The sequence below is a fragment of the Anopheles cruzii genome, chromosome 2 (genome assembly GCF_943734635.1).
Source record: "Anopheles cruzii chromosome 2, idAnoCruzAS_RS32_06, whole genome shotgun sequence".
Lineage (NCBI taxonomy): Eukaryota > Metazoa > Arthropoda > Insecta > Diptera > Culicidae > Anopheles > Anopheles cruzii.
This window is the reverse complement of record NC_069144.1, coordinates 51,380,091-51,405,488: the sequence shown is the minus strand read 5'-3', so window position 1 is coordinate 51,405,488 and position 25,398 is coordinate 51,380,091. Positions and strand designations below refer to the sequence as shown.

The 25,398-nt window shown below is 49.4% G+C and overlaps 2 protein-coding genes across 3 annotated transcripts in view; one reads left to right on the top strand and one right to left on the bottom strand.

The window, feature by feature from the left end:
* Positions 1-19,872, top strand: part of LOC128266912 (HIV Tat-specific factor 1) — a 36,721-nt gene extending 16,849 nt beyond the window's left edge. The window contains exons 2-4 of the mRNA XM_053003701.1: positions 17,937-18,103; positions 19,188-19,511; positions 19,580-19,872. Of these exons, the coding sequence (XP_052859661.1) occupies positions 17,937-18,103; positions 19,188-19,511; positions 19,580-19,823 (735 nt within the window). The 3' untranslated portion in view covers positions 19,824-19,872. The remainder of the gene's footprint in view (positions 1-17,936; positions 18,104-19,187; positions 19,512-19,579) is intronic.
* Positions 1-25,398, bottom strand: part of LOC128268958 (uncharacterized) — a 65,732-nt gene that overhangs the window by 15,231 nt on the left and 25,103 nt on the right. For both annotated transcript variants that reach the window (XM_053006276.1, XM_053006277.1), the window contains exons 2-3: positions 25,228-25,275; positions 12,271-12,316 (exon numbers count right to left, since the gene is read on the bottom strand). The gene's annotated coding sequence lies outside the window, so the exon portion shown is untranslated. The remainder of the gene's footprint in view (positions 1-12,270; positions 12,317-25,227; positions 25,276-25,398) is intronic.

Here is a 25,398-nt window from a genome sequence, read left to right as displayed (position 1 = left end):
AAGAACTAAGAAAATGCCGCCAACTGCCAGCATCGCGCGGCTATCGATCATATCGGGCGGCGATGGTCGAAATGTGGCTATGTTGGTACTATTTTAAACAACCGCCCCCAATTTTTGACTGATCGAACCGAGCCGTTCCGCGCTTCGCTTTCGGAATCGCTCTAACCGGTCGATAACGTTCTCGCCCAATGTGCTAAATCATTTGATCGAATGCGTTCGAAGGCGATCGTGCGTTCCACTTTTTTTTTCTTTCTTTCCTCCCCAGCATATTTTCATCGTCCGCCGGAGGTTCGTTTTCCTGGGTGCTGGGTGACCGCGACCGAACGCACACCGAAACGGAGGAGGAAGAAAATTTCGTTCATGATACCCCGTCACGAAGCGAATCTCTAGTAGCATCGCGCGGCATCGAAACGCCTGCCGCGGCGGTAATCGGCGCCATGATGGCGACCGACTCCAGGGAACAGAATCAGACTTTTCTGGTCCAAGATCAAACGGACGCGGCCCGTAACCGAATCCGAATCGCCCTCATTCATTCCCTCGGGGGCTCAAGCTGCTGGTGCTCGAGAATGAAATCGTTTGGACGGAAATAAAATGCCGATCACCACGACGCCACGACGAGATCGTACGTGAAGCAGTTTCTAAGACCCCGCGCCATTGTTGTTTACTGCCGTGTGTTTATGTAAAGTCTTCGAGCCACCAGCCAACTGTTCGGGGTGTGCGAGCTGATGTGCTAATTCGGGTTTAGCTGCATCCGCAAAAAGCGATGAAAAACGTAGAACTCGCAACTCTTTTCCCGGTTCCTAAGCCCCGAGACGTCCCGTGATTATAAATATGTCTTCGTTACTTGCAGTGTAAACAAAGTATCGCATTGCTGACTGTCGCCTCGATTGCGAGTCCATTTTTTCGCCTTCCTTTATCCCCGGTTCGGGTGACAACCGCGACGTGTGACACCCTACACTCAGCATACTTCCAAAAAACTGTGGGTATTTTGTTGCTCATGCGCACACACCCTGTGCGAACTTGTTGTCACCTTCCCGGGCAGATGTATACGTAAGGAATCAGTTGTTAGCGATAACAATTCCAGCAAAATTGCTCCTATGCTTGTCGATGAAGTCACAATGGTTTGCCGCAATTGTGGTAAAGTATCAGAGTGGCACTCTAAACTTTAAATTCTGTTATCACTATCGAGACTATCGTGATGCGATCACCATTCCGATCATTTTGGTAAAACCGAAAACTGAACTTCTTCTCAGCTGGTGTTACAGGTTATAAGTATTAGGGCTCACGGTTTCAGCGGAGACGTTTACATTCTTGCAACTATTGGAAGCAACTTTTATATGGTGATAGCCTCTGTGAATCGACGCTCGGTCATATAAACACAAGGCATCAGTTGCACCAGGCAAGAGTTCCAGGAAAATCTCCACTAGTCTCGAAGCTGATATCGTTTTGCAAATCCCTGATAAGCTATCACCGCCGCATTATTAATATCGCGTGAGGTGGGTCATAAATTAAATACACACTAGTGCTGTTGAGCTGATTAACAGCCTACCAAGACTGTGTAGACTTTATCTAGTGAGATAATGTCCACACGTTAGTCACTCGGAGTCCGGCCGTTCTGGACTCCAGGGGGTCTCGATCCAGTGTGTAGCACGAATATGGGAGAGCTTCCTGCGGTTCCTAGGTTGGATAAAGTGCAACCTCTGTCGGGGCGCAACCGACAACCCACGATTTCAAATATGTCTCCCTCACTTCTAATGGAAACAAAATATCATTACATTGCATTTTTATCCTTGGTTCACATATTCACAAACTGTGGACACTTTATTGCTCTTCCGTTCAGCATAGTGCGATTAGTTTCGGGCCCCTTCTGCGATAGTCTGCGTTGGTCTGCCCATTTTAGGCCGTCGGGTTGCACGGGTAGTAGATGTCACAACAAGCCGTTTCCGGTGCCTCGCACTGGCGGTGGTACGCGTTAAAGTGCTGACCAACGGGGCAACTCTGCTCGCAGGCCGTACCATGATCGCACCGATAGTATTGCGTACAGTCCGGATGTGGCAGCAAGTAACCGGAAGCGTCACTGGGGCAGCGAATGTTCGGTCCACAGGCCGCCTGCGTCGAAGTGATCGTCAGCAGGGCGATCAGCAACAGCCACATCACTGACTGGAGGGTCCTCATCATGGGTTGAGCGATAGCTTAGGTGTTGCAGGTTGTAAGATTTGGTACCGACTAAAGGCGTACCAATTCTTGCCACCCTAGGAAGTCCATTTTTGGGTGGTGATTACCCTTAGTGATTAGATAGTGCATTAGGAGATTGTTGCTAAGGGATTTATGAAAAAAATCCCGGACTGCTGTCGATAAGCTTTCTCGAGTTTTTCGTTTCAATGCTAACCGAATGTCAGAAGTGTGCCTTTTAACGTCAGTCAGTCTAACGAGTTTCTTACCCAATTTCTCACGGATCGCTGACGTCACGTCGCGTCTAATGTCAGATTATCAGTTCGGCTAGCTACCGATCAAGCTACTGTCGTTGTGGTTTACCTTATCATAGAGCAGGAGAATTGCAAATTAATCGATATCGTTCCCATCCCACCGGCGTCTGATAAGGAACCGGTAAGTGCCAATCAAAATGTCGCGTGAGTTCAGCCACAAACACCAAGTAGTGGTGCTGTTCAGCCGATTAATAGTCTAGTGGTGGCCGATGAGATAGCCACACACACAGAATCCGCTCGAGGCCCGCCCGGGTGTCAAGATTTTGGTCAGCGATAATCGTAAACTGTGACACCATTTCTCTTCATTCGCAACTCTTACGTTGGCGGGCTGTATGGTCTCGAGAATAAACTCTTGGCTAGCTCCGTTTCCAGCCTTCCAGCACAACTTCTTTGCAACTAGAAGTGCCTCGAGGCGGGGGTGACCTAATGTGAGCTTGTGCCACAGTGTTGTGTGCGCGTTCAGAAAACCTACTTCTTGCGGTCAGCTAGCGTCTTAGCTCTGACACCTTTCTGCGTTTCCCGTCTGTTGGGTTGACCATATAAATCTGCACAAACGCTCCGTTTTTTGCCAGCCTCTGCTGGGCGTCCGGGCAATGAATGAATCCATTGTCCATCACGTTCGCCATAGTGCATCCTGGAGGTCTGCTAGTCCACTTACGGCCGCAATTCCTAGAGGTTTGTGGTCAATGAACCACCACTCGGACATATCTGGCGGTTTGTAGGTCGTAAGACGATCGAACCAATAAATTGTTCCCACCGAGGGGCCAGCTCTGTGGTGTTACCTTAAAAGAACTTCCCTCGCCTTCTAGAGCTCGTCTTGGGGGATGATGGTAGGTGTATGTGATTGCTTTCTCCCGCTGATCGATGCATTTGGAGCGGCCGCACTTCCGGACACGTCATCTTGTGTTGTCGTTTCTCGCCGTCGCTACTTCGCGTACGACAAAAGGATATTAATTTGATAAGTAGCTCGCGCTCCATCACCAGGGACGCGCCACCAGTTGTCGCGCACAGGAACGACGACAATTAAATCAATTATCCTGTCATTGCGCAGATTTATTTCCATTTATTCCGGCTGCCCCGGTTGCTGTGCTGTGGGTTACAGTGGCCGGCGCTTGACTGCCCAGACCCCGTGGTGGACGATAAATCTGTGTGCCCGTGTGGGGAGGCTCCTCAGAACTCGCCTCGTAGCAGTTCTTGCAGGCGAACATGGAACACAATGTGGGGAGAAGAAAAAAAATGGGACCATAAAGAATGGTTGAGACTTTGCCCGTAACAGCTTGATGTAGCTTTCTTCCAAACGGCGGAGAATGGCGCATCTCGCGGATGCACCCTGCAGTGGGTGCTCTGCAGAGGGCGGCCTACGCGCGGGCGTGAATCGTGCCTCCCACCAGAAACATGTTCTCGGTCTGGTGTTTGTTTGTTCCCCTGGCCCGAACCCGGTTCCCATGCCCGATTACTGTTTAATTTATATTTATCATCGTTTTATTACGCTTCAACCGGTCGGCTTGCTGTACGGTGGCGCCCACTTTAATGCTCGGAGTTGTCCGCGTGCCGTAAGGATGATGTGTCATTGTTGTTCTCTGTTTAAGTAGCAGCATAATTATGTTTCCCATATCTTGGCTGGGTTGGTGAGCAAGACTGGAAGACGTTGACCTGTTATGGGTCTTTCGGGAAGTATTTGGCAGAGTAGAACATTCGCCTTACTCATGTGCGAGTACTCATCGTATTTGGCTAAAATATTCCCAAGGCCACCGTAATTACGAAAGAAGCGTTCGTATTAGGTCTACGTTAGAAACACTACACTGAGTGCCTCAATTTGGACCGCAAACAGGAACGAGCCATCATTCCCGAGTAGGCCCAAAAATGCCGCAGACACGGTTAAAGATTTTACGAAGCTGTTTTTACTGTCTGTTTTTCCAACGAACCGATTTTCCGGAGACGACGAAAAACAACCGAACCGAACATATCGAAAACGTCGGTGGTCCTGCTCTTTGACCTTCTTTCCCGGCGGGCATTGTGTGAACGGGCAGAGAGCGTTGAAAAGGTGAGTGTTGATTTGGGGCGCGCCGACGGGATACGATCATAATAATCATAATTCATGCCGAGCGTGCCGAGCCTCCCCGGGGCCTGACCTCGGGGCCAGGGGACGCTTCGCAGGATGTGCCGGACGACCGACGGAAATCACGGTTCTTGGTCGCTCGCTCTCATCCCAAGATGGCTTCAATTTTCCGTCAAATGGCGAAGTATTAAGCGTTTTGTGTAACGAACGAAATTACAGGGAAAAACAAAAACCGAAAAGAGGCGGAAAATAAATTTCCTGTTAACGTGTGCCTTTTTCCCCCGCTGGGCTGGGCGGGAAGCTTTCCGAATGTGAAAACATTGATTTATCTTTCGTTTTCTCGGCGTGTGTGCGTGACATACCTCGACGATGACGACTCAATGTCGAAGTTACACCACGCCAAGTTTTTGGCAAGCTGGACAGCTTTTCTCGAAGGTAAACGACCAACTTTTACCGGGTCTGTGGTTAGTCTTTTCGCTGACTTCTTGCCCGGGCCGGGACGGTATTTGATTGAACGCCAGCGTGAGTCCGTCCGATTCGGCTGGGGCGGAAATTTGTTTGACTAACCGACATTCGTTAGCGTTCGATGACTCTCGTGACCAACCAACCGTGTTCCAACGGTGTAGTGTAAACCAAATTCTTCCCCCAAAATAGCACCGGGCCGTCCGGAGTCTGGGGCCGGGCGCGCTTTCGTGCCATCGATGAGCTCATTTCCTTTTGAACCTTCAACCGTCCGCCGGCCCGCCGGATGGGTGATGTACACAATAGTGGCCGCCAGTGGTCGCGTGTCAGCCAGCCCTGGCGGCACTGGCGCCACTGGCTGCGTGTCGCGTGAGGCTCACAGATCCCCGCAGACAGAACACGAAAACGGAAATGAGATATTGGAGAAGACCTGCGCTGCCCGGCCGGGCCATGATTGACATGCTGGCAAGAACAACGGCACCAAACGGTGACCTCTCCGTGTGACCATCCATCGGAGAACGGTGGCCTCTACGGAAATGACCGGTGCTCATCAAAGCTTCCCGATCCGAACCGCGCACCCCGTCACGGAACCGGGAAGGCCAATTACTTCGAAGCGGGTTTAAAAATAGTTTATTGAATCTTCCAGCACCCGAACACCGGGACGAGTGCTGGTGGACCTCCGACCCTCCGATCCAGACGCTGGTGGAGAGGTTCTTTACGGGTATGATGATGATGATGACCAACATGTTTTCGAATAACCTCGCCCGATAGGAGATAAAGGTCCCTGCCTACCGGGAACGCTGCTACGTGCGTAGAAATCCAACGACCTGGCCAGCCTCATGGCGCTCGTGTATGTTACCGAATGCAAATATTTGACCGAAACGGCGGCGGCATCATTATTGGGGTTCCATCGGTCGGTCGAATCCTGTTCAATAGTGGCGGGTGCCTTGTTAGCGATGGAGTTGCGAAGTTATCGGTTCCTCAAACAAATCGTTACTTGAATCCATAACGAATGTTGATCCTCGTTGCGGTGTGGAGTCTAGTTCAGTCTCGGCCCAAGTCAAACGTCAAACGCGGCCCGCAAACAATGCCCGCAATCATTTAACAATTTCTGAATGTCTATCGTGAAAAAGTGTGCGAAAAACCGGAACCGGACCTACTTCCCTCCGGGATTCGATCGCCTGGTTGGAGACCGCATTTGCTTTTCTGATAAAATCATGTCGCCGAAGCGGGTCGCACAAAAATTGGCGAAAGAAAAACTAACCCAATTCGGTGGACGCCTGCCCCCCGAAGCGGCCTTGATCCAGAGTTTTGTTTTCCAACTGTGATCCAAATAAAAGAAAACCCACGGCCTCTCTCTCTAGAGAACTAGATCTCCTCCATGCAACCGGTGCCCTAGTGGCCATCTCGCCGTGTGCCTGTGTGCACTTCCTGCTGCTGCGGTGTTTGTCATGCTGCGGTTTGAAGTACGACAAAAAGTGGGTCTCCTCCGTTTGGGGACGTGGAAAAAAGTGGCCCATTTTTTGAGGTGTTCGGTCGGTTCATTTCGTTTGCTTCTGTCCACCGCCATGATGTTCTGTCATCTGGCCACTAGAGAGACCAGGCGTGAGATGCTGATGTTTGTCGCTCGCGATGCTCGTGTGTTTGTTGAAGAGATCCGGGCTCGCGTTGATCATGCGGCTGCTGCACTCCACAAACAGACGGCCCACGGGCACAGTGGGATGCGTGGTTGATCATAAATCGCGGACGTCTGAGATTGCTTAGAGGTTGAATTCGCACAATATCGGAGGCAAGACTGAGCTTATGCTGTCTTACGAGCATACAACATGTTTTCTTTTCTTAGAACTGCAATTCGAAGCCAATCCAATGTTCCTTTTCTGGTGCCGAGTCTACTCTGAAGTCTTGTGATCACCACATCACGCTCGACAGTTTTAATCCTTGACGGATGATATGAACAGATGAGAGTTTTTGGCCGAACTCTATTGGAAACGGTTCCCACTGTGCCACGGTGGTCTAGTTTTCGATCGCTGCCGGATCCGGTGCAAAAAAATCACGTTACCGTTGGCGCAGCATCGCCCAGATAGGCCACAGAAGAAGACGCGTCGGAGACGCATATGCTTGCTATCTTGACCGGCCGGCAGATTAGTCCGGCAAAGAGATGGCCATCCTGCGCCGGGAAAAGAGCACGAACACACACCGGACAGAAAGGACCTTCCGTGTGCGCGTGTTTATTTCGAGAAACGGTCACGCTTCGCCATAGATGGCGCTCGTCGCACACTTCGCCGGAAGTGGGATGGAGTGGGCCGGCATACCGGCACCCACACACACAGCGACGCAACGCTTCCGGTTCCGAGGTTCCGCTGGCTACGCACGTGGATCTCCCGTCGGCGGCGAAGAGTCGGGCCGATCCTGGATAACACCGAACGAATATCTCGTCGGCGTCGGTACTCTCGGTCGGCATGATAATTGGGTCCTTTGTTCGCCCGTTCACATCCGTTATCGTGGCCGCTCCAGTCCCCCACCGGCGCGCCATCTCTAATCGGCGTGGCAACGATGGAGTCTATTTCGCTCCCCGCTCGCCCGTATATGATGGCTGTATGAGCCCGACCGGACAGGATCCGAGGGACTTGTACTTCTGAAGCTCTGTTTTATCGGCCGCTTTGAGCCGGTGTAATCCGCCGCGCAGCCACCACCGCCACCGCCGGAAACAAAAGGGCGGACATCATGCGTGTCCTGGCGTTTGGGGGGATGGTGAGTGCCGGAAGTGGTGCCGTTTGCGGCGTTCCGGGTTTTGTTGTGCGCTTCTACGGATGAAGTACCAATTGCTTCGCAGAAGAAGCTTTTCAATGGCAATGTGTGCCGTTGGGTGGGCTTCCGTATTAGTGTGTGTGTGTCCTTTTGGTATGAATCTAATGAATGTCGCTGCTCTGTGTAAGACCGCTTTTCTGTCAACAACGTTGTCCGTTTCAGGATAAAAACAACGCGACCGAGAGACAGAGAGAAACGTTGATGAAGATGGGTCCTTCTGCCACCGATCGTGGCCCGGGGTTCATCGGGGATTTATCGATGTTTTCCGCCCGGTGTGGTGTTGGTGCCGATGGGTTTGTCGTGTCCACTAATAGGTCGTGCTTGTTTTAATTATCTCAGCATATCGGTGTGTGTGTGTGTGTGATTCAAATGCGACTCCCTCGTGAGCCTTTCCGATTAGCGTCACCAATAGGTGTGCTGCTTGTTCAGGGAAAATTAATTTTCATTAACCACCGTACCTGGTCTTGAATGGTGGCCGGTTTTTCCGACCGACCGGCAGTAAGAATGGTCACCAGGGGTTTCATATAAAAAACGAAAAGAAAATGGGAAAGTGGAGCAGCAAAAAATTGGCCCCAATCGGTCACCGAGTAAACAACCGAACCACTGTAGCCGCGCGCGTTTCGTGGAATGTGCAGTAATACGATACGGACATGTCGTGTTTGGTTTGGTTCGGTGGTCGGTTGATGAAGTTTGCACTATTTACTTTCCCGCTGGGGGCTGTTTAAGCACTCAGCAGCATAAAAATGTGGTGATTAGTTCGGTACCGTGCGGTTGATTTTAATCGAGCCATTGGGATATCTCTATTTATTCTGTCATTCAATCAATAGCTACTCGCGCTTGATGTTGGATGCCGATGGAACCGATACCAATTTTAATTATGAGTATTTGAGTAGCGTCGATACTTATGCCATAATTTGAATAACTCAATTCCACCTATCCCAATTGCATCTAATAAAAACAGTGATACGGAAAACCGTTGGAAAGCCGTTGGTTACTAAAAAGTCGCACTATAAGTTGATGCTCAATGTTTATGAAAATCAAACCTCATGATCATGAATCGCAAACATTATTGAATAAGTCAATGACCATCGGCGTTTAAATTCGTTATGGAACCCACTGTTTGTACCGTCTTTGATGCGGCAGCTAAAATTTGACATTCTTTGGCCCTGTCCCGTGGTGCGTGCCGCCGAGATGACATCAACCGAATGGCACTTTAATAGACAGCCGGTTCCCATTTAAAACACCTCGCCAAATGAGAGGCCGAGGGCGTTGATTGTTAAATATGACACCACCGCTTCACGGCAGGGCGGCAGTTTATGGTCATTTCCAATTAGTGATTGAATCCTGTGGCCAACCCCGACCGGCCAACAAATGCATCAAAATTCTTGGGGGTTTCTTTTTACACATCTGTTACGGAATTGGTTTCTTCTTGACCCCTTGCCGCATGCCAAGCATTTCATTTTGTCAATTTAAAACCATTTTGGCAACGCGCGTCGAGCTTTTTTATACGATCAGCATTATTTTTTTTAGCAAACCGCGTTTAGGTGTGTTGATGGGCGCTGAGATTGCACGCTCATCGACGAATGTTTTTTGAATGAAAATGCACTTTTTGATCACTTGTTAACATTATATCATCCTCCTTTAACCGTTTCTTTTCGTGCGGATTTTCGCTCGGAAACTTAAATAGTTTCATTAGCTTTAATGGCGTCCGCTGCAGGTCGTTCGGATGGCGCGCTGATCTCATGCGGCGTAAAATATGATTTTCACTCTCCGAAACAACGTCCGAAATCTCCGTGTCTTCGTCCCGTATCTGTGGGCGCGCCGGAACCGTCCAGCATGTGATGGGAGCGCCACCATCGTCCGGAGTATCCGGCGAACGGACTGGAGGTTAATTTCTATGTCACCGTCACAGCCCCTGCCGGGGGATGCTGTGACATAATTTTTGGCTCAGGTTTGCATATTTACCCCAACCGATACCGCTGGCTCCACGCCGCAAGAACGATGTGCGGCGAACGATCAAACAGGTTCGCCTCGCCGTGTGGATGCAGATTTGCGGACTTCGTTAGCATTTATGCCGCTCTGTCCCTAAGCACACTGTCAGTGCCGGGTGCCAAAACGCATTAACGCAATCGGAACGAATGCATTAGTCTCCGGTGTGTGTGTGCTAAAGGTGGCGCGGCCACTTTTTTCTCTCTCTCTCTCTCTTTCTCATCTCACTCGCGAGCGTGGGAAGCTGATGTGCCGGACACCAGACATGAGCGCACCATTTATTTCCCTGGCTGCCACTACTGCATAGTGAGGCCGTCTGTGCGTGCATTATTGCTTCATTGCATGGGCATCGATCACGAGGCCGTAGGAAAGATCGTTGGCGAAACGCCTTGCCTGTCCTCGTTTTGTGTGACAAGAGAGCAGCACATAATTCTTCGACCGTGTCTTGGCTTCGGCTTTAGCGAAGATGAGTATCGCTCGTGGGAATTCTGAATCTGCACCGGATTGCTGCACATTAAGCAGATGAATCTGCAATTCGCTTCCAGAATTCGGTTGAATCTCTTGACGACTGCATACTTCGTCAATTCCGGATGTGACTTCTGTTGTGGTTGAAGTGACAATTTTATGAAAATGTAATGTCGTTCTTCTTCTGTCAGGATTGGGTCGAGGTGGGAGTCCGTTTTGCATATCGCATGCATCGTCGCGTCGACTCAAAGTTCATCTGCACTGAAGTCACTGCGTCTACTATACGGTTGCCATAATTTTGGAAGCCACATACAGTTCCCATAAGGATTTTAGATCAAACTATGTTTAAAGAAAATTAAATACTTTGAACAGAAAGTTGTCACGTGCGTCCCAAGAAGCTTTCGCAGAGAGTTCAAGGTCGGAATCGAAATGGGAAGTGCATTTAATTTAATTTGATTTCGATGATGATATACCTCAGGTTCAGGATCATGGTTTTTCCACCATTGGTCCCGCTCGAAATGATGGCAAACAAAATTCAATCAGATACGTTCATTTGCGTTCACCATGTTAAGCGTTCGATTGCATCCGTACAGTTCCTGTGCTGCGTGGGTCTCTGTGCCGACGTTCCCCCGTGTATCCTTGACTGGCTGCGTAATGGATGCGTTCCGTTTCCAGACTCACCGCACTGTCATCGCTTCTCTGCCCCGATCCTTACGAAGTGGATCCTTTTTCCTATGCCGTCCCATTTATTTCATCGGGCAATCGGGTAAATCGATAAACCCCTAATCAGTACCCGATCGATCATCGATTGCTAGAACCCTCCCGATGCGCCAGTCTACCGTGGGTCTGCGTTGCGTTGACTTTTGCAAAGGTCACCAAAGTGGAAGTGGATCTGCGACACGCGGGAGCAATTCCCCTCTTCTTCGAGGGCCTTGTGTGGTGTGCCATTCAACCAGCATCCTTCGGATTGGATCGTGTTGACGCCACCCTGTTCAGCGGGGTCGTAGCGGACGATAAATTCCACTCGAAACCCTGGTAGCCCTGGAGAAGTTGCAATTTTGCGACCTGGTGCTTGTCTGGCCATCGGCTGCAACTAAATCAATCTCCGCTGGTTTTTAATCTCGTTGTTGTACGAATGATGACAAATAAGCCCTTCTTAATCACAGGCTTACGGCCAGGCGCATCTAGGTCTATCGTGGTTTTCGTTCCATTTGGCATCCGGACGAAGACGGCGCGCTAGCCACAACCCCGCCATTACGTTGCGCCCTTGATCCCGAATCGCCTTGCTTCCTGCTACGGCGTCTTAATAATTTATCTAAACGACAAACACGAGTACTTGGTATCGAGCACTTCGGGACATTTTCATGGCCCGGCCGTCGGGTTATGGGCACTGTGGCTCTGATTTTGCACTGGGCACGTTTCCGATGGCCGTGGGAGGGCAATAAACGGGGTGCCGATGGCGGGACACAGGCGGTGATTGGTAAATCCTTAAATTTATAAACCGAAATCGACACTCAAGTTCGAATTTACATCACTTGTTATCGCCCAGCGCGCGGCGGCGTATTATGGTCATTCGATGGTTGGGATATAGCCGCCAGAGGATTGGTTAGATTTGGAAGCTTGAAGGCAGCTGATGTCCGTTATTGATTTTGTATTCCGGACACTTTCCGCCGATAAGCTTAAATTTACTCTCTCTCTCTCTTTCTCTCGTTATTGATCGAAATGTTTCAAAACGCGCTTCCAGGAGGAGCATTATTACGTTTTAACAGGCCCCACGGGTGGTTCGGTCCAATGCACTTTTAATGGGACTATTTACACCACGGAGTGTTCCGCCCTGCCATCAGAACTGAGCTGTGTGCATTTGCTGGGTTTTCGCTATTCTGGTGTTATTACTATCGACCGGTTCTCTTAATAGCGAGCCTCATTTCCGATTGGTAAATAATTATGTTCGCCAACATAATAAAAATAATGCCGCTGCTGCGTTTTAGCATAAATACCTACCTCATTCGAAAACCCCAAAGGATGGTCTGCTCGCTATTCGGCTGGCCTGAAATGGTAAACGTAAAGAAGGATGGAATTAATTTTGCGTTCCAATCGCGCGCGCTGCATTGAATCGTTAGATAACGTGCCACGAATGAGGTAATTATCATAAAACTGTGTATTTTATATGAAAATGAAATGACAAAACTGCACAAAAAAAGCCTTCGGAATGTCGGATCGGCAAATTGGATCGCATTTAATGTGCCAATCTTCTCGACGACTCGGAGCTCCGGAACGCTTCGGTGGATCGTTCCATAATTCTCGCTAACCGTTTCACGAGTCATTGGAGGTTGCAGGAAGGATGCAGTCTTTTCAAATCCATCGTTTCACGGGTCGGAGTCGGAGTAACTGGATGCATTAGTGATGCAATACCTCTCTCATCCTTTGGCCCTGACAATTGTTACGATCGGTACTCTCTCTCTCTCTATCTTATTCAATGATTATTGTCCAGGAACTGGCGTGTCGTTGGTTGAATTAACACTTTCAGCACCATTCCGAATGCTAATGATACGCTCGCTCATACTTTCACCGCTCGTTCTCGCTCCCTAACGATAGAGTATCTCCCATGTCCCATGCTCAAAACGGTGTCTCACGGGCAACAGGGTCCCCGATGATGGACAGTGGGCGCGGATGATAGACAATAAATCATAATTAGACGATGCAATCGCGTGGACGGACAAGATTCCTGCGGAGAGATTTTGTTTTTCCACCCGGCGTCGGGACGTGTGTCCGTGACGACGCCGCGTTTGCCGATGATGATTTATGGGTTTCTACGCTTCCAGTAGCATCGCCCATCGTTCGATAGTTGCGGAAGTCACGTGCCACCCCGAGATATGGGGGTCTTTTGTAAACAAATCGTCCCGGGCACGGTCCGAGGCTGAGCGCGGTTTTCCGCGGGATTTCCTAATGGATTTCGGTGAAAATACAATCGATTAGTCATCGATCAGGTGTATGTGTGGTGCTGATGAGCAATCAGCACGAGAGGACGCTTATTTGTACTGCGAAATAATCTGCCGATTTGTAGAAAACGCAGCTCTCATACCAAACCACTCCATCGCAGATCCGGTTCACCGGAAGCTTCAAAGAAGTTTCTACGAGGCTTTTTTTTATGTTGCAAAATGTTGCACAATTCGTTACATAACTCAATGGTATTTTGTTAACAAATTGAATTCAATTCAATTTTGAAATTTCATGTTCAGATTTGATGTCGATCTTTATTTTTAATTGACAAAATTCAGCTTCTTTTTCTCTTTTATTGTTTACTGTAAAAACTTCGATTAGTGGGTGAAGTAGGTTAGCTACAGTTATAAGGAGTGGGACTTTGACCAGATGACCAGATGATAAAATTGGCTACATTGCCTAAGCGCTATAGAATTTAGGCTAATATTTTTCTTGTGTAACAATGTTCTCTAAAAAATACAGAAATTTTTTTGGGGCACAAGTTAATCGATGTTTTTGACTGAGTTTGGATTGACCGACATAAATGTCTCATCCACGTATTTTGTCGAATCTTTTGTTTTGTTGAAACAAACTTTGCTTCGCTAACCTCGGAAGTTTCACAAGCTTGAGTTAGTGATCGTTCTTTTGGAAACTCAACAGTTTGTGCCTTCGCCGCATATTTCATCGAAGTTTTTTGGTTTTCTGCTCTCCGGCACAGATTAAATGATGTGTGGTATCTTGCGGTGGCCCGAACCGAGATTTTCTTCGGCAGAGCTAGGAGTGTATGTGACCACAAACAACAAACTGAAACCGCTTCGATCCATAAACACGTCGAATGGCTTTTTATCATGTCGTTGCCGTCGTTGCCTTCGAGCCGCCCGGCGTCCACCAAACCACCACGTGCTCCGTAAGGCGAGCGAGTTTTTCACACCCGGAAAATTATTATTTTACACCACACACGCCACAGACACACACGTCGTCGGGCCCTGGCAGAGGGCCGTTTTGGAGCAAATTCGCCTGAATCAATATTTTGCCAACATACATTTTATTTTTGGGTTGCGCCACACTTTTCTCGCTGCGAACGGTGATTCCCTTCAGAGTGGTCGCCCCCGGGGGAGTCGGATGTTCTAGCGAAATGCGAAAATATTTAAACATATTCTCCCATAAGTACCAAGAAAGCCGGCTCTCTGGCGGCTTTTGCACTCCGGCGGCTACATTATCACGGACGCGAACGGCGACGGAATGGAAGAGCCAAAGTTCGAGATGGAATTAATGTTGGAATGTTGCTCAAGAAGCGGTTTTCTTGTGTTTTTGATTCCGTTCTGCTCGATTCTTGGCAGGCCGCAAGGGCAGGGCTGCAAAAGTTTTGACTTAGAGGCCCAACCTAAACCTAATCGTAACCGACCTTACTTGTGTTGATTCGTGCGGTTTTGTGCGAAAAGGAATATTTACTTAACTAACGTAACTTTTGATGGAATGCTCCGCGCTCGCGTCGCCCTGCGGTGTTGCGTTTAATGGAAAACAAATAAATGCGCTCCACCTCGGAGAGCTCGGTGGAACCACACGTTGCGAGAAGGTCCACCACTTCGAGGTGGTGGGTCGGGATCGACAAATTTAAAATGATTTTCCGCTGGTGTCCATTTTTTCCCAACTCGATCTCTGTTTATTGTTTCAACTCACTGAAACCGTCCCACCACAATCCAGATGGGCCCGAGCCCGAGCGCGAAGTTGGGTCCCGACTGTGGGTCCTCTCGTTTCGATACCAGTGTGACCACACACAGGGACGGGTGGAGGCTCATACTCCGCCGAGGGGTGGGTCGAACAGCTGCGGTTCATTACGGTAAAGTGTTGATAATTAAATTTCAATGCCCACGTCTTTTTGTTGATTTTTGGTTTGTGCGCACCGGTTTATGCTGCCGCTGCTGTGTAATGAAGTGCAGCATAATGTAACCCCACAAATGACCCGCTCCACCTGAACCGGATGGTAGCCTCCAGATGGGCCACCATCGCGCCACAGAGACCACCGGGAACGCGGCAGCGTTACTAGTGACAGCCCATGGTTTAAAGTTTGCGAAAGAGAGTTGACCAGCTATGCTGCAGGAGTTGTCATTGATTACAATAATTTTGCCGCGCAGTTGCCGGCGGCCACAATGTGATTTGCATGATGATTGCTTGATTGTGGTTTGTGCGTGGTAATGAGTATTGAACGCTTTCGCTAACCACAGCTTTGACATTCGTTCGAGTCGCGCAATTCCCGTTGTTTGCGTGCGTGAGAGAAAATGATGACATAAATCATATGTTGCTCCCTGATGGGTTCATTTCGGAATTTCTTTTCGCATTCTTTTCGCTACCATTTTTCGAAACACCATTTTTGAATTCCATTGCAGATGAGGTAGGCTTTCGAAGAAGTTTCACTGCGCTTAAAAATTCTTCGGCATCTCCAGCCATTTATCTAAGAACTCATCGATTCAATTTCGTGTTAAAATCCGCACCTAATGACTCATGATGAGTTGGGTTTTTACTGCACTATGCTTCAATGCTTAAGCGTCGTAGGGGGCGTTTGACCGCGAGTCACACACGCAACGCGCTGCTCTGCAATCGAAAGTCGGCCGCGTTGGATCGAATCGAACACTAAATCCTCTTTCAATCGCCCAAAAAAGGGGTGTTTGGGCCGGTCCCGGGTTGGCCCCCGGAGTGACCGTGACCACGGCGGCCACGCCACGATTGACGGGAGTGCTTCCGATCCGAAGGTCATCCAGATGGGGAGATTGGACACGATCAATCAAAACCGGCGGCTCAAGTCTGCTGGCTGCTCCAAAGAAATGGGCTTTGATTTCAGTCTTTTTTCCCCCCGACCATTACGACCAAAGTGGATCGGCGTACTGGTGGCGAACGAAATGGCCACAGGCGATGGGCATTCCGCCGAAAAACCCGCGCACCGTGAACCTTGAGTTCCGCAGCGGCCCGGTAGCAGCGGCACCGTCGAGTCGAATTACGCGCCTGACATTTGATCTCCTGTCTCGTCAGGGCAACAGATACCAAAGATGGACAACGAACGAGCAGCAACGGCGCTCAACACACCGCGACTTGACCATTGATTAATTGAAGGATTTATAGCATTTAAATATGATCAACTGACCGCGACCGTCTTCTTCGTTTGTTTGCCGTCACAAGTCACGTGGCCACCGCCGCATCTAGTTTCGTTTGAGATTCTGTTGTCAAAAATTAGAACAAATGTGATGTTAATTACACCTACGCCACTTGCACTGTAGTTGAGCCGCTCCGACAGTCGTTTCGGCGACACGAGCCGAAAAATTCGAAACATTTTAATTTGCCCATCACCCTGGTTGACCCCGGTGACTGAAAAAATGCGCCAGACGGCGTAGAAAGAGGGGTCGGCTTTAAAGATGCGCTGCCAAGAAATTTCGGTGGCTTCCTTCTTGGCCAATAAAGCGAACCGACAGTGGACATCGTCTAACTGTCACAGGATTCGCCAAATCGCCGATTAGTAAGGCGACTGTGACTTGGCTAAGGACTGATCAGCCATTTTTTGTCAGCCAATCAGGGAAAGGTTTGTAAAGTTGTCGGTCACTTACTTACTCGTCTCCTAATCTCGAAACACACGGACCGCGTAGATCGCGATCGTTTGCTCGGAATTGGAGTGGTGCCAGCTGCTATTAAATCCTGCGTTCAGCCATCGTCAGCCAAATGCTGGCGACTGCTATGAATTAGTGCTACCTCTGCTTTGTTTTACTTCTTTCGCAAGCTTCTTCAAAACTACACCATCAGCGGATTGAACTATTTCTTGTGTCTGCTTTCTTGCTCTCTCGAGGATGGTATTTTTCAGGCACATCGAAATTTGGCTTCACTAACCACAAAGAGCGTAGAACTTGCGGGAAGGCATCCCCGGGAACCACGGAAGCCTCGATCGCGGAACGCTGCTCGAAGATTCGCTAACGAATGAAGCGCCCCGTTCACTTAACAGGCCGTGAGTTGAATCGATAAATCAGCCGTCGTGTTGAGCCGCCTAAATCGATCACTCAATTTGCACAGAGACCGCTCGGAGGCAACCCGCATTCTCGCGCAACATCTCGCTCTGCTCGCGCCACTATTTCCTTTCGATCAGTCCACTTACGCGACGGGACCGCGGGACACGGAGATGTATCTAACACACTTCCATTCGGTGCAAATATTATGTGAAACTTGCGTGTGTCGTCAATGGAGTCGTGTGTAACAAATTCATCTCGCAGTCCGCTCGCCAGCATAACGCGCGCGCGCGCGTAACCGAGGAAGCCACCCGCGGAGCGGAGTGCGCCTGCATTGGCCTGCACGGCTAGTGGTCACGTGGTTGAAAGTATCAATATTTGCATTGCATTTAGCACTGTCGGATCGGATGCGGTGGGGTCCCACTTAGGGCCGTTATTTGTAGTGGAAAGTTGCATTCATTTCCGCCAATTATTGACACTAGCCTGAAGCCCGGGCTGCCGCTGTGAGCGGGCCACTGAACCAAAAACGTGTTAAGTGCATCTCAGATGCATCTTTTTTTTACGACGCAACCCGCAACATATGCGCTACATTCTTCGGTCTCGTTTAATCGATTCCCTTGGGCACATTTCGAAATTAATTAAGCAATCGTTTCTGAGCCATGAAAACGTTGATGATTAATCTTTCCTCTTTTCCCTTTTTAGATCGAGTCGGTGGATTTGGCGTTGAACATTCTGGACAACTACGATGTGCGCGGCCACAGGATCAAGGTGCAGCGGGCTGAGTTCCAGATGCGCGGCGAATACAACCCTACGCTGAAGCCCAAAACGCGAAAGAAGGAAAAGGAGCGCCAAAAGAAGATGCAACAATCGTAAGTTTCACGCTTCCTTAAAAAGTCCTTAAGTAGTAGCCGAATACAAATGTTAAACCTCACCAACTTGTATCCCATGTCTAGTTCCAAACGGCACTTGAAATGCTTGGAACAATTGAACAAAGGTCTTTGGACTCTTGCACGAATTCTTGAACTGGACTGCGTCGTCTCCGGTTCGAAGACATAATTGCAATTTATGGCTGAGTTACTCATTTCAGCAACACTGGTTCGTTACACGCGACACTGGATTCGTATCCAGCGACAAGAAAACACATCAAAAGATGCTTTACAAATAACGGATGTGGAGTCGCAAGATGTTTCATTTACACGTTTATGCCTCATACGTGACATTCGCGGACTATCGCAGCCGCAGCCGTATTCAACAAATCCCATCCCAATCCCGATTACCGTCCCGTGTACATTGTAAACACTCATTAACGCACGCGATCTGACTCCCAATCAGCTGTGTGCCCTTTGTGGAACGTGCCATTCTTCGCTTACACACCCGAGAGAGGAGATGCTGCTTCACGATCTGGCGCCTCGCTGTCGACATGTCGATGATGCTACACATCGCCCCGCCACAGCAATGGCGAATCTTGTCCGTAAGGCCGCACCACGGTCCTCTGCCCCTCGAAACCCTATTTTTACACCTTCCGTCCGGTCGGGGGGGTCGGGCCGGGTGTGAACTGATTGGTTGGTTACTCTTGGCACGTTTCAAGTGTGACTCATTTACGCAAGGCGACCGGCGGCTTGAGAAAGTTGATACGACCAGCCCCGAGAGCAGCCAGAGTAATTTGAATAAAAAAGAGCTTAGCTCCCACACTACAACAACACCATCATCATCATCATTACCGTCATCGTCATCGTCTGGTGTGGAGAGTGAAAATTTCGTGGACTGAACCACCCAGCCAGACGATGACCCGATCGAGTAGTGGAGTGGCGCTTGGCCCAACGCCAACCACGGCGTGCCGTTCTTGATCGAAGTTTGCATGATCATGTGCAGATTTCCGTTCCGTGGAGGCGCGAGGCCAGGGTCTCTGTACGAACGATGAGTTATTGATACGTTCCATGTCCATTTGCACAGACTGTTCGATTGGCGACCGGAGAAGATGCGAGGCGAGCGGTCAAAGCACGAGCGGATCGTCATCATACGGAACCTGTTCGAGCCGGAGCTGTTCGATCGCGAAGTACACCTACTGCTCGAGTACCAGAACGATCTGCGCGACGAGTGCGGCAAGTGTGGCACGGTGCGGCGTGTCCTGCTCTACGACCGGCATCCCGAGGGGGTGGCCCAGGTGACGATGAGCGACCCGGAAGAGGCCGATCTCGTGGTGCAGCTGATGAACGGGCGTTTCTTTGGCCAGCGGAAGCTAACGGCCGCCATTTGGGACGGGCGAACAAAGTTCCGGTAAGTCGTATGACGGGCAGGGACAATTTTGGGCAGTGATTTTTGATGGATTTTATTTATTTTCGAAGGATCGCCGAAACCGACGCCGATATCGATAAGCGACGGGGCAATTGGGAACAGTTTCTCGAAACGGACCCGGAAAAACCGGGCGCACCGGATGATAAGAAGGAACCATCGAAGGATTCACTTGCCGAGAAGAGCTTGCCGAACCGTGAGACGGCCGATCCGGACCGGGCGGGACCGGAAATGAAACTCGAACACGAGCCGGAAGCCGAGAAGGGAACGAAGCAGGACGCACCGGAGGATGAGTAAACGTTTGAATATGATGATTGATTGTAATTGGCTTAGAGGAATCGAAATTGAACCCATCTCAGAAACGGAGTTCGGAACAAAAATGAAATAAAACCACAAAAGGACCAGACCAGAGCAGCACCAAAGAAACGGCCTCTAAATGGGGTAGTGATTCGAACCCGAAGTCGGCCGAAAGGGAGGGGATAAGAAAGCGATGCGGATGTGCTCCAAGGATCGGCCATCAACCGTGTTCTGAAAGCGGTCCCTTAAATTGTTTATTTCACTCCCACTTCCGGCCAGCCGACCGGGTTTTGCGCGTTCTCGTTTATTGCATCTTCTCGTTTAATGTGTTTCTTTGATTTGATTTGATGAAATTCAAGACGATCCACGGACGCACAATCGATATTTCCAAGCCGTTCTTCTCCGGCATTCGATTTCGAAGATCCAATGAGTTTTTATCACATTACTTTACTCACTGACCTTTATGTTCCGATTCATGTTTCAACGGGCAACCATTCCAATGCCATTAATTGCTCCGCCGAGGGGGTTTATTTGGTTACAGCCTTAAATCGTTTGTTCGAAGAGATATTGTAGGGCAACGCCAGAAAAAGATGGACGGGTGAATAACTCGAAAGAAAACCACCTGGACCATTGTGGTGTAAGTGTCGCTAACAATGCGATGCCCTTAATTGAGGTGCAGCCACCCGACCTGACCCTATGTGACAGCATAAACCCGCTTGCGAGTATGGCTGCGTTCCAAGATCCTGCTCGTCGTCGAGGTGTGAACGATTTAATTGAACCAGAAAATTTACAAACAAAACTAACGCTCTGTCCTCGGGTGACTCGAGTTGATGAGATTTGCTTCACGTTTCCCCCTTTTTTTAGTCACCCCGGGTGTGCGATAGAGAGACAGGAGACACCATTGAGCTCCGCTTCGTTCACACTTTGAATAGACACACACACACACACACACACACAAGGGACGCGCCTTGCGTCGTCCTTTCTCGTCCCGCCCGTGCAGTGCATTGTATGCGCACGCAAAGTGCACAACATAGCATTTGCATACATTCTTTTGTCGCCTGCGGGCGGCGAAAAGGCCAACGGCGACAACCCAGAAGGGCCAATGAACAGCCTCAAGCCGTCGCTTACTTTCACCCTTGAACGTGGGCTCGTTGACGGTGATCGTGACCAAACCGACGCTGTGGAGAGAGTGGATTGCTGAAAAATCTCCGACATATTTTCTTCCTCAACGGGGAATGTTTTCTATTTTGTGCTGGCCACAGGCATGCTCGCTCGTCTCCCCGACTGTCGCCGTGGCGCGTTTTCCTCCGGTATACGCCATTCCAGGGAATGATGTTGTCACGTCGGCGCCAGTGGAAAACCGGGAAACACCTGGCCGAAGATAGGGCCAGAAGTACGCCGCGCGCCTTCCGGTGTTGCCGGTCGCTATGTCAAGGGCGCCGTCGTCGAGGGCTGCAGCTTTTGCTTTGGTTTATTTTCGCACAGCAACTAGCTGAAGAATGGCATCCATCTTCAGGTTAGCTGCCTGAGGGCGCCCCTTTTATTAATGCAGGCCGCTTCTTGAGCAAAACGAGTCCACTCAGCTCTCGACAGCTGAAGTAATTAAATTAGAAAATACGACCTAACGACCTAGTGCCATGAAGTGTTGTCTTTAATACTTCGAGCGCAGTTTCAACTCATTGTTTAAGCTGGCACACTTCATTGCTATTGGAGAGCAGATTCCTGCTTTAGAATGTTTATTAATGTCACGTGCTTGTTAAAACACACACCGACCGATCCTTTGATGTATCCAATATTTTTCAACCGCGAATCCCTACACTCTATAGAAAACGCCAAACCCCGACACCCAAAACCGACACCAAACAGTAAAGGGTGAACACGGACGGAATGCCAAATTTCACTGGCGCTTTTCCGATGCGAGCATCCGCGCCCGCGGCTCGGTGCACCGATGCAGCTGCAGATTGCAATCCGTACGCCGGCGATTTTCTATTTCTGCACGAAAAATGTGCGACGAAACCACCGCAGAGCGCCCGGACGTGTTTGTGTTCGCGTGGAAAAGTACACGATGGATGCGGTTTTCCGGACGCTTTGTGCGGCGGATCGATCTTTACACCCCGAAAGGCTACACCCAATCCCGGGGTGGTTGACGGCAAGCCCTTTCGGTGCAATTCACATCTTTCGACAATCCGAACCAAGTGGGGGCTGGGCTAGCTGGCGCCGGTGCCCTTTTGTCCTTGAACAGCGAAGGAGAAACCAGCACGGGGCGGTGAGCGAGAATCTTGACATTAGAAGACATCTTGCCGGTGGCGCTTGGTACGTTTTGCTCTCCATTCTTTGAGGCGGCGTGTGGCGATGACGACGACGACGATTGCACCAGGGAAAGCTAATCGTGGGATTGATCTTTATCTCGGTGCACGAAGGAAGCGCCAAGAAATCACGCCAAGATAGGGCGGCGGACACGGTATCGGATCGGTAAGTGGCGATAACGACGATGTAAATAACAAGCAGAGTATTTAGAAATAATTATCTCTTCCACCGCGAACTATCTTTCAGGACAGGTTCCTTCCGTTTGTAAATTGTACAACGGTGTGAACGGGGAAATGTTAACCCTCTGCATTTTGGTACATGGTAGCGTCCAACAGCGTGACATTCCTCGGCACTAAACAATAGGACGCATGAGGCAATCGGTGGCACGTGTCCGGCGGATGACAAATGCAGTTGCATTTTGAAGGCGCATTGTCGAGTGATTCATAGAACGCAACGCCGGTTTGGTTCTCTGGTACGGGCCGCGGAAGGCCACGCTTGTTGCTCCATAGTACGCGGGCACGGGTTCTAAATTTACCGGCCGTCACCTCGTTGTTGGTTGCATGTCGCTGCTGGCTACAACTGTTCGGTCCGACCGACACCACCAACAAGTGGCCAGTTTAATTTCTCGAAGCGCAATGGAAATTTACTTGTTGAGGTCATCTTTTAAAAATGGGCGCTTACAGAACAAATGACAAATGGGGACACTCGCTTACACTAAAGCAACGTTCATACTTTCTGCTGTGACAACTTCATGCTTCAATATAGATGCTGATAGAGATGTTGAATAGTTATTCTGGTAGTAACTTTGAGACTGATTCCGATACTTTCCCGATCAATTGCTGTTCCGTGGTCGTACAAAAACTCTATTTATTTGCATATTTTGGCGATAAATTTAGTCAACGGGCCAACATCTGCGGCTAAGGCCACAAGAACGCAAGATTGATTTACTACTCTCTTTCTCTCGCTATCTGCGCCGTTAACTAGCCGAAAGTCAAGAAATGAAGTCATTCGCCCCGAAACCTCGTTTATCATGATGCCCTTTTTGGCGCGGCATAAGGGCGGCCGCTTTTCGCTGTCCAAATAGTTCCTTTTCGGGCGGGTTTTCGCGATTCGCGAACTCGACAATTTCTCACGATCTAAATGCCGAAGCGCGTTATAACGGAATGTTCCGCGTTCGAAATGTTCGCTCTTTTTCTTTTTGCCCTCGCGGTACTTTCGGTACGACCGAGAAAGAGGGCAACAGAGCACGGGCAGTAAAAACAAAAGATCACAACTACATGTGTGCCGCAATGCAAGAAAGTAAAAACCACAACCACGGCACGGCCGAAGCCAATATAAGGCAGCATAAATAAAAGACGGGAGAGTGGATGTGAGCTAGCATCGGAACATACAACCCACAAAAAAAACCGAACATGCAAACAGTAATGCGTCGAACCGCGAGTCGCTGCGTTAATTGTTTTATTTTGTTGATTCGTTTACCGCTTTTTGGTGAACGTTTCTCCCGTACGGCCCGCGGTCAAGTCGGTTTTATTTCGTTGCGATTAATTTAAACCCAATTTTTCTTAATCGCCCCCAGCCGCCTGGTTAAGTACCTCGTTGCAAAACCGGGTCCCGTTTCGCGGAAGGCAGCATCCAGAAGTGATTTGGTGAAACCCTTCACTCATTAGGGCTGAAAGTTTCCCCCCAGGGAGAACCTCGAAAGGGGGTTCGTTAAAAGCATTCCAATATTTCCAAATGCTAGATGATATTAGGTGATGGGGATTTTACAGCTAAACCGCGAAATTCATGAGCCAGATTTTGATTTCTTTTAAACGATTCGTTTGATCGTTGAGTCCCGCATTATTTGCTTTCGATCATATTGATTGACCTGGGGCGAAGTACTTGGGCCGTTTTTTGCACTGTGACTCGAAGTGCCAATAAAACATACAAAGTCGCCGAGTGGCGTTCCGCGAACCATATTGAAGAAGCTGCACTGCTTTGAGTAGTGCAAATAGAAAGCGCACTCAACAACCCGTCGCTCTGATTGGCAGCAGCAATGTTCAAAGTTTTGGTTCAATCAGTCGATTCGTGACTCAACCTGACAGTGTAGTGCTGTAAGCTTAGTAGAAGAAGTAACTATTTTTACTGAACTTATGTCAGGGTAGAGTTTCCAGCCTTCATACCGCACTGGACACTCCACAATTGATCTGTTTAACCGGAGCACTGTCACGTGTTTGCACCGCGTGAGCTCTTCCCACGAAGGTCCGTCCTGGTTCTGCCTGGCAGCATGCGAGGCAGAGTGCCACTCTTCATTAACCACTTCAGTTCCCTGTTTTCGCAATCACTCGTTGCCGTCAGCTTTCGCGATAATTACTTATCGTATTCCGCTCCAACTGTTGTGAAGTGCCCAAAAAAGGCCCCGATGGGTATCTTCGAGTAAATCTACGCTTAAAAATCTTCTTCCCCGGGCAAATGAGATGCAAATTTCGCAACTCACTCGCTGCACTTCAAGCACCTTCGTGAACGTTCGCTCGAAGGTTCAACTCGACAGGGTAATAAAACAAGTGATGAGAAGCCAAACGTGAGGGGCTCCACGATCGGAAGATCAAGTTCGCAACGTCCCCCGGCGTCGGCAACAGGTGGGCCGCCCGGGAGGTTTTGCCAACCTTGCCCCAACGTTGTCGGCCAACATAAATCGATAAAACTTTTCGCGGCCCAGCTTGATGCTCCGTTCTAGGTCAGCGTCGTGGTTGAATTTATTCGTTATTGATATTAAAAAGCGCGAGCCCCGCGAGCGATGGCTTTGCGAGCGGCTTCGAAGCATAGCGGAGTCGGCCCCGGGGGTTTACTTGTTACTTTCTTGGACGATTGACAAGAAGCGGGGCCGGACAAGCGGGGCCGGACCGTGAGGCACAAAACGAAGATTTATTGTGCTACTTTTTATTGACTCCTTATTGCGCCTTCCCCCTTTTTTCTGTCCTTGATCTCACTCTATCTGCACGTGCCACGGGACGGTGTTTTACGGGACTTTTGCCTCGTTTTGTGTTGAACAATAAAAGCCAAGAAGAAAAACCAGACAGAAACCGCGTCTTGTGCCGGCGTAGTCTCGGCGTCTTACCTGGCTAAAGTGTCGGTTTTCGGGTCAAGGGTCGTCGCGGATCAGCGTCTAGAAGAGAGTACGAAAAAGAAAAACAGAAACAAAACAGGAAAATTATTACATGATTGATATCAATGTTGCGGTCCGCTGCAAAACCAAGCGCTAAAAGCTCGTTTGTCGACCTATTCCAGC